Below are 9,560 nucleotides of genomic sequence, written 5' to 3'. Positions count from 1 at the left end.
AAATTTTTCCAAAAATACAAAAAGTGGAGCCAGTCTTGAACACTCACAAAATACATGAAATGCGGTGTCAGAAGCCTAAAAAAACCCCAACATTCAGTTAAAACCATTTCATTGAATTTAGAAACAAAGGTGTTTGTAGTCTGTTGCCAGTACACTGTGAAGTATTCTACACTGTAGATCTTCACTTTTTTTAAGAATTGGAGGTTTATATACAACAGCCTCTATGAGGGATTCACATGAGAAAACCATTTTCTTCAAATCAAAAAATTAAAACCCCTTCAAGAAAAAAAATTATTGTTGTCTTTAAACTTTTTTTAAACTTTAAAATGCCAGAAAAGTCTTAAATACCAAACCATTAATTCAAACACAACCTATAACTGAAGTGAATGCTGGGAGGAAACAAGCTTTAAAGCTCTTAACTATCCCTTCCAGTTCAATTTTTTTTTCAATTCAATTTAGTTTATATAGCACATTTTACGATACAAATCATGGCAAAGCAACTGTACAGAAAATTAATGTTTCTTTAAAATTTTGTAGTAGCTTATCAGTGGTGAAAAATGTATTACTATTCTAAATGACCTAATCCCAGAGAGCGAGGGGGGCTCCCATTTAAAGCACTGTTGCTGGTCCACTCCGATGCAGATGCAGAGAGCATCCAAACCAAAACTAGGAACGGTTTGGCTCTGGAAAGAATGACTGTGATAATGTCTGGCCTTGAGGCACAGTGCTTTAAGTGGGTGCCCCCTATCCCCGTCATCAAGACATCAAAATGTGTAAAAAAAAATAAATAAATAAATTATAAGCTGAAATGTGCTTTTCTCTCTCTCTCTCTCTCTTTATTTTTGATACTTTTGAAATACATAAACTAATTATTTTATTTGGATGGAATTTCTTTTTTTCATCAGATTTACCAGTTGTTGTCATTTCTATTTGTTCAGGTCGATTATAAACAATAGGTAAAACTGAACTCCTAGCAACAACTTAAGAGAATTGGGTGCTGCAAATATTTGAATGGCTCCTCCCCTTTGAGTGGCCCCTCCCCTAATCTCACGCCAATCTTTTGCTATAACTTGAGAGCCCTGGTTTTCATCCCTGTCAAAAACGAAATGTGGTGCAACCCTGAGTAAAGTCTAATGAAGTGTTTCACCGACAAACCAGGTCTTTCTCTGTGAATATTCATGTAAATATTAATTTTGGAAATTCGCCCAGTGCTAAAATTTCTGTTTATATTGCTTTTGCCAGATTGAGTATGAGCACTTTTAAATCTGTTAGATTAATATTGTCAAAAAAAAATTTGCATACTTTTGAATTGTGGCTTGTCCAATATAATAGAGTAAATGTTAATTTATCTTTTTTATTGGCATTATTTTAAAAATATATATATATATATATTTTAAACAATTTAGAAAAACTGCTCTCAAAACAGCTCAACAACTGGCAGTACCCTTAAAGGAACATCTTTTTACCTTATTTACACCTAAAAGGTTAAAAGTAGTGCCTTATGGGTAGGAATAGGATACATACTACAACTCATGCCAAATTAATAGCAAGGTGGAATGAAAGTGCTTCTGAAGTGGCATAGGTGTCTTCAAACAGACTCTTAGATGCTGCTCAGAGGTGGCATAAATGCATCTACACAGAGATTACAAATGTGCAAAGTTGTCCCTTTAAGAGTACTGGCCAGCTCACAACAAGCGGTTTTATTTTTGCACTTTTTTTAATAACAGGATATGACTTAGTTTATCACCATATCCCCCCCCCCCTTTTTTTTTTTTTTTTTTTTTGTGAAGGCTTTCTTATGAACATCTCAGTAGTTTTAATTTAAGAGCACAAAGGCACGTATTAAACTGACAAGCAAGGGCATGTTTCAGATCACTATGTACCATTCGATTCATTCAAATGCAAACTCAAACGCCCACTTCCCATCCTGCTCTCCAGCAAGATCACTTTTATGCTGTCCTTTCACATATTTTTCCTGATTTACTTCCACCACTGGAGGCAGAGGACTTTTCATTAGGATTGAGTCTGGACATTTCTGGTCTCCATGATAATGCGGTCTGGTTTATTTTAATGTGAAGCAAAAACATAACTTTCCTGAACCTGTCTATCTTTTCCTGTCAGTCTTTTTCCTGCCCTTTTTGTACCGAGAAGTAGCAATGGTCTGCCATGTTATATTTGTCTTGGCAGCAATTCTTATCCATCTCCTTAGATTTTTCTCTCTTATCGCTTTCTCTCCGAACTCTTGTTTTTAACATATGCAGTGTGCACTGTCTCTCATTTCTTTATGAGTCAATGATTTATCACAATTACCCATGAACACACAGAACCTTTCATTATTCCTTTATTATAAAAACTATGATTTTCACTTTAGAAACTTTAACATCATTCACTACACAAAATATATGATATTATAAAAATAAAAAATAATAAGTTATACCTTGAAAACAGAAATTATTTATATAACAAAACTGCTTTGTGGTGAATTACCACAACCATGACATTATACTAAACTTAGCATTTTTGAGGACAAAAACCTCAGTGAAGCACCCCGCTGTTCTCAAAATGCTGTAAACCCAAAGCCTGGTGGACAAAGAGGAAGGACAGTGTTTTTGCAACGGCTTATGTTTAACGCTACAATAAATTTGAAAGGCCTGGGCACTGTAGGGCATATGGTCTAATAACAGAGGAATTTTGACAAGTGTGGAACAGTCACATGGACCCCAACTGACCTCAGCAATAATCGCTTATATAAGCTTTGCAGGATGAAAGTGAAAAGCTGGTGGTCACTGAACCAAAATTCTTGCAAGTAAAAGCTGCGCTATAGACTTGAGGTCCATTCAAAAATAATAAGCCCTGTTGTATCAAATATATAAATATGCAGAGTATAAGCAAAACTGATTGTGAAAATAAATCACATTAAATAACCTTCATTCGTACACTAATACGTCAATACACATACCAAACCACAATACAAACCATAGTGTCCGTAAAAAAAAAAAACAGCAATGCATGTTGGGATTTAAGACCAAAGCTATTAAGTCTGATGTTAAAGTGAAATTTGAATTCAATTAGTGATGAGATGCTGTAAGCCTGTAAAGCAGTACATCACAGTTGTAGCCATAGGTCTTGATCAATCACAGAAGTTCATTATTGAGAGGGTCAAGCGAATGAGGCTACTTCCAGGATAATCTGTATTGCCATGGAAACGCAAGGCACCTGAGCGATGACGTATGCAAATGAACGCGTTGGTGCTTTGAGTGCCAACAGGTACGCAACGCTGTGAAGAATTCGACCCAGGAAAAAGACCAGAAAATGAAGTCGTGCAACTGCATACGAGGGGCCTGTCATGGAGTAGATGGCTCCGAGAAATAAAAAGGGGAAAATGTTCTCCATGTCATTCAAGTGTGCTCTGAAAAAAAAAAACACATGACACAACACAAACAGTTACCACAAATAAGGACATTTAATATGAGTGTAAAGAGAAGGAGAACTTCTGGAAGCTGTCGGAAACATAAATAGGATGTGTATGGCAAACAAATAGTTTTGCTGCCATTTATGAATGATGTTATAGTTCTGCATAGCATGACCATGCTTGTTTAATCATAGTTCTTTTTCAGTTTTGACCACATCCCTCAAGCATTCCCACGTTGCCTTTTTAGCCTCTCTTTCAGCTACTTTTTGCTAATATTATAATCTAAATGCTGTAATTGATTTAATAGCTCTTTGAGGTATTTTGAATGTTCCAGACTGTAGAAATGCATATGGAAAACTGCTTTTCTCAGAACCCAAGAGCTGAGGAATGTACGCTCAACATCTGGCTTTGATCAGGGCTTCAGCTGTAAACTGTCTGATGGCAGCACGCCTGGACAGTGAACATGGCCAACTTCACACAGTCTTGCGATGTAAATTCACTTTCACTCTGAATCACTCTCACAGTGCGTCATGGCAGTGGTTGTCCCATGAACAAGTCACAGCAATAGGAAGTTGTGTTTTCTGTACCTGCTTAACGGAAATTAATCATACTATGTTGACAGTCATAATTCCATGAATACATTATGGTCAATCACATTTCCCATTATTAACTCAGCACAGCAGCTACGTAACAGCTACGTAACATCTCTTTGACGCAGGACTTTCCATTATATGTCATTTCCTGCTGAGATTCACTTTTTAAAAAAGGAAATAACTTTCCACATCCATTATTAGAAAATGTTCGAGATTTAGATCCTGATAAATAATCTGATTGTATGTAACAGGAGTGACCTGTGACCACACATCTTTTAATTCTATATTGATCTGCCAAATCGCTTTGTAACTAAATAATATTAATATTTTTTTAATAAAATATAATAAAAATGATCATATTAATAAACATTATGGTGATTTATCATAATATAATATTAATATAAGAGAATTATCTTAAAATGTTACTGAAATGTCTTGTTTACTTCTTGTTTTTCCTTCTGTAGACTTCTCCAAGGATCAAGAATGTGTCTGTTTGTCACTGATACCATTTTTGGTTTCAAACATCAAGTTGTTGATCCAAACAAGAATTTTCAACCATTAGTTTTATTCAACACTTTCATCCTGTTTCTGTTCACTAGTTCATATTTGTTAGCCACTGAGTTGTAGTGAAATACCTTTGTGAATGCATAGCAATTAGGGTCAGATAACGGTCTTGTCAGGACTTGCTCCTGCTAGCCTACGTATTTTACCAATCTGGCAACTACAAGCTATTCTCAGGTCCTCAGGACACATCAGTGAATAGCCTTCTTTATTTATTTACTGGAACCAATATATACATTTAAGGATTTCAGAACAATCTACATTTTCAGAGTGGACTGTGACTGGGCAGAGCAGGCAAGTTTCCATAAGATAAGTTAGAAACTGCCAAACAAAACACATGAAGTGGCCTGAAGCTTAAAGTAATGAATGTTTCCTAACAGGCAGCCAAGTCTAAGATTGTTTTAAAGTGTGTAGTCTCATAATACACTGTGTCTCTTTCTCTCATGTGTCCACATAAATAAATACACATACTGAGAAGAGTTGAACTGGAGACTGCGTGTACCTTTAGAACTTTTGACTAAAAATAATACAACTGGGAAAATAAAGATATCTTATCTTCATGTAATCTATTATGGATTATAAATACTTCCTATTGTGGACCTGTGAATTTTCACACATATCTGTCATACCCGTATTCTTTTTCCAAAGATTTCGAAACTACAGAAAATAACTACAGAAAATCTGCCAGACATCCTGCAGTTTTTCCAACTAAATGGGCCCACTGGGAAAAAGACTAAAGCTTAACTTTCCCAATAGACACGCAATGTTTTTACAGACCAGAAACACTCATTTTAAAATATTCCTGGCAGAAAATATACATTTTTGAAATGAAAAAATGTGACAAAAAAAATGAAATGTAACATAAAACCCCCTAAAATTATTGCCAATGAATAGTTTTTTTTCCACTGCCTAAAGTGAAATAACTGAACTTACATAGGAGCCTTACAAAAGTGAAATGAGTCAAATGACAATTTCAAATGGCACTTTGAGGCTTTTTCACTTGAACTTTTCATATATCTTACATTTACATTTCTTGTATTAAATGTCATATTGTTGTTATGCTATTTTGTTATTATTCTTTAAAGCTGTTTCCTTTACATTGCTGATGTTATGGTAATTCATTAATACTGACATGCAATAGGTGTAACATGGCAAAAAAAAAAAAAAAAAGGTGTATATCCATGTTTGTGGAGTTGCACTGTAATTAGCATCACAGAGTACAGTATTGTGCTCTTACCTCCTACAGCGTTCCACATATGGATCAGTGCGGCAGAACTGCACACCTCCGTGTCTCTCGGCGTCCTCTGGATTAGCAAACGCCTGTCAAACAAACATCTGTTTTACAACACAGAAATCTAGAGGTCAAGTCATTCTATTCAAAAACACATTTGAACAACTACCTTCAGTGATTTTAGAAGTTAATCCAGACAGCACCAGTATGCGGACTATACGGATTTCTCAAAACAAAAAACACTCCACACGCTCGACGCGACAAAGAAACAAGCGACTGTCGAGCAGTGATTCCCTCGCGTCGGTGTGTTTGGTGTAGAAGCATGAAAACTGTTTTTACAAGTATGAATAAAAAGTTCCGCAACTCACCTTTTTCCTAAGTCTCACTTGGCCCGTGATGATGGCAATGATGTACATCTTTAAGACTAGGAGCGTGCTGTAGAAGATGAAGCACAAAAGCACATCGCTTCCGAGCATCTTGACTTCGACACACTGAGTCCGTGGGTGTGTACGTGTTTGTGTGTGTGTGTACGCTATGATGGAGACGAGTTGGGAGAAGTTTTTATATGCAGACCGTTAAGCCCAACCTATTTCCAATAACGAAAACGTTCCTCTTCCCGTGGCACGCTGTCTCATATGAGGATAGGACAACTGGACACTTATATTCATGTTAACAGCAGAACTTCCTCTACGTTTCTGTTAGAATGCTTTCTAAGTAGCATGAAATTACCTCTGTTTGGGTATTCCGGAGCTAGCCTATATGTGCTGGAAATGTATGGTAACCTAGACTTGAGCTGTAGCTATTAGTATTTTTATATATATATATTATTAATTCTGAAAAAGACATTGTAGAAAAATATTATCGAAGAAATCATAAAATGTATTTATTTTTTTTAGTCTGAGGTCTTTGAGACCCCAGTCAAAAGTAGGCAAATGTAACATTTATTTTACAGAACAGCGTGTTAACAAGTTGAAATTGTTTGCAATTAGTTCTTATATACTAAGAAAATCTACAAAACCAATGTGTCACTTAATAGCCTAGTTAAATATGTCATTTAAATCTGTTGCAATGGCTTTGAAAGCCTCTACACATACAGGAACTGAAGGTTAAAAGAAAACACTGGGAAGAAAACAGGCTATGGAAAACAAAATGGTCTCGACACACTATGCTATATTTTTCAATATGACATGGCCATCACTCACACAGGCAATGGTCAAACAAATGGGGTTCTAGCCATGTTTACATTAAAAAAAAAACTCTGAAAAAGAAAAAAACAATGTAAAGCAGCACAGTAAAATACAAAAACGCTTTCTATGTGTGCAGAATTCTGTAAGGGGCTATTCACAGCTTGTTTGCATTCCACTAAGCTATCTTTCAGCAGATTTGTTTGTTTGTTTTGTAAACGTTCACTAGCTATCTAAACTTTCGTCACAAGCCCTTGCAAAACGCCCCTGTTCCACTACCCTCTCGAGCCTTTAAAAGCAAGAGGTGAAAAGGCATATCCTTTTTTTCATACAATTCTGTAGAATATCTTCTGTTAGTTATGTTCTGCAGAAGAAAGAGAAAGACGTACAGGTTTGGACCCTGACCTTGAATAAATTATAACAGTAATTTCATTTTTGGGTGAACTATCTGTTTAAGTGCAGCAACACAGCAAGCAATTCTTCATTAAACCCTTGTGATTAGATTAAACTCTGGCTTTAACAGTACTGTTTAATCAGATCTTAAAAACATAAATAGATCAATAGGAAAAACAGAGGAGCACATATATACTTTTTTAGGCTTAAAACAACAGCATCATTTTATCACAATGTTCTTTTTGAAGGTTTTCCTTACTCAGAGAAGAAACCATTAAAGATCTTTACATCATAGAATCTGCATTCCAGTTCCCAAACCAGTGTTCTTTTATCCAGAATGATAAAAGAAAAGGTGATTCTAAATGAATAATGTCCGATTTCAGCATCCATAACAGCTAGACCCATTGCTTTTCCCTGACAATAATGGGTTTGTTGCTCAAATTGAGCAGGAACTGAACTGGGGAACATTGTGGATGCGGAGAGCACAATTCTCTTCCACACAGTCAAGACAAGGACCTCATTAGTTTAATTTGGGCAGACTAAGCATCTTTCAGTGTCACACTGTCATATTGTAAGTGACAGAATTTGGAGCCAAAAATTATTGGGACAAGGTTTGAGTAACCTGCAGAAGTGTGAAACCACAAGTATCAACAGTCTATTCTGAGATAGTTCGGGGAGGGGGAGGAGCTTGTGCTTGTGATGTCATCACAACAGTCCTCCGCATCAGAGAAAGAGGAAGTATAGTGGAGGCCCGAGAGTCTGTGGTAGTCCTGCTGAGTGACTTCTGGCAAATGAGACATGTCCATTGATATCTGGCCTCTTTGTGAGCCAGACACACTCCACATATCAATCAACTGTGTGCAAATGGCACAACCCATTGCTGTTTGTTATTTCCCAAATGTGGTCAGATGATAACTGCAAAAACAAATACAATAAACAAAACACTATATGACATCAACTTTTAAAAGGTACTGAAACACATCTGCAGTGAAGAAGCATTTACTCATTCAAGCACTGGCTGTCACACAGTCGCTGATTAACAGCAGCTTGGACTCGTCACATGGTTGAATGCAACATAAGATGGCAAACAGTCAATGAGTCTGTGTGAAAAGAGCTATATGAAAAGAAAAGAGAGCGTGAGAAAGCAACTATGTCTCGGTAGTTCTTTACTATGAATGCTTTGTTCAAACCCCCGCCTGGAGGTAGTGACAATTACAAGGTGGAGTACAAGATGAAAACTGAAAAAGATGCATTGAGACAAGAAAAGACAGAAAGATTATGAGTCAAATCGTTGTAGAGTGTGCACTGCAGACCACAAACGGATCTGGGCTAGACTGAAGTCTGCCAGGGAATTATTGAAAGTTCATAAGTTTACGAGGTCAGTGTAGTAGGTGTAGTGCAAATATTGGAACATGGTCAGAAATATTTCAATCTCTTTGTGTCAGTTAGAAACAAGACAAACTGGATATGATATCGGAGAAGAGTGTTTATCTGAGAAACGCAGTACCGCACCTCTTTCTTTTTGTCTGAACGCAGATTGCTTTCTGAACATATAGAATATCGGAAGCTAATGCAGTCCATATTATGCCATAGTCAAAGATGAGTGAAGCTGCATCCTTCCACCCTGAGATTCCTGGGTGTGACACTGATGTTGCTAAAGTCTCTGTGGTGTTTTCAGTCCATGCACATCACTCGGACCATCATTCAGCCTAGAGAAAGAAACATAACATATTCAACTTACTGGCATCAGAGATAATCTGCATTTCGTAACAATTAGCTTTTGACTAAACCCTAACATGGATGGCTGTTTACAAGAACTCTGGGTAAAATAATTAAAAATACCTGCCTGGGTATTCAGTCAGAATTGTTTTATATTAAAAACAATCGTTTTTTCATGTTAGATATAAATTTGAATATACAGTATGAAACATGGACTTGCTAAGGATTACATTTAACATTAGGTTATTGCTTTTGAAGACCCACTGTGGGGAAAATAAGGTTTATAACACTGTTTATAAACCTTATATATTTGGTGTTTTTAATATGCTTAAAGACAAACCATGTGCAAATTCATCGATCAGTATAGGCCTACCAAAGTCTCAAAAATTGTGGTTTGATATAAGCCCAAACTTCACAAACATGTAACTAATCCCGTCAACTTGCAGCAAAGTGTTTCTAGTTGATGT

General features: G+C 36.4%; 1 protein-coding gene across 1 annotated transcript; it reads right to left on the bottom strand.

Annotated features, from left to right (window-relative positions):
• Nucleotides 1-2,326: 2,326 nt before the first annotated feature.
• On the bottom strand, nucleotides 2,327-6,485 carry LOC113075803 (prostaglandin E synthase-like). Its single transcript, XM_026248454.1, has 3 exons — nucleotides 6,166-6,485; nucleotides 5,804-5,886; nucleotides 2,327-3,409 (listed from the first exon to the last, which is right to left on the bottom strand). The coding sequence occupies exons 1-3, from the start codon at nucleotides 6,271-6,273 to the stop codon at nucleotides 3,160-3,162; spliced, it is 441 nt and encodes a 146-aa protein (XP_026104239.1). The 5' UTR covers nucleotides 6,274-6,485; the 3' UTR covers nucleotides 2,327-3,159.
• Nucleotides 6,486-9,560: the final 3,075 nt, after the last annotated feature.

This window comes from Carassius auratus, chromosome 5 (assembly GCF_003368295.1).
Source record: "Carassius auratus strain Wakin chromosome 5, ASM336829v1, whole genome shotgun sequence".
In the NCBI taxonomy this organism is placed as follows: domain Eukaryota; kingdom Metazoa; phylum Chordata; class Actinopteri; order Cypriniformes; family Cyprinidae; genus Carassius; species Carassius auratus.
The sequence above is the reverse complement of the archived record's forward strand: the minus strand, read 5'-3'. Positions and strand labels throughout refer to the sequence as shown.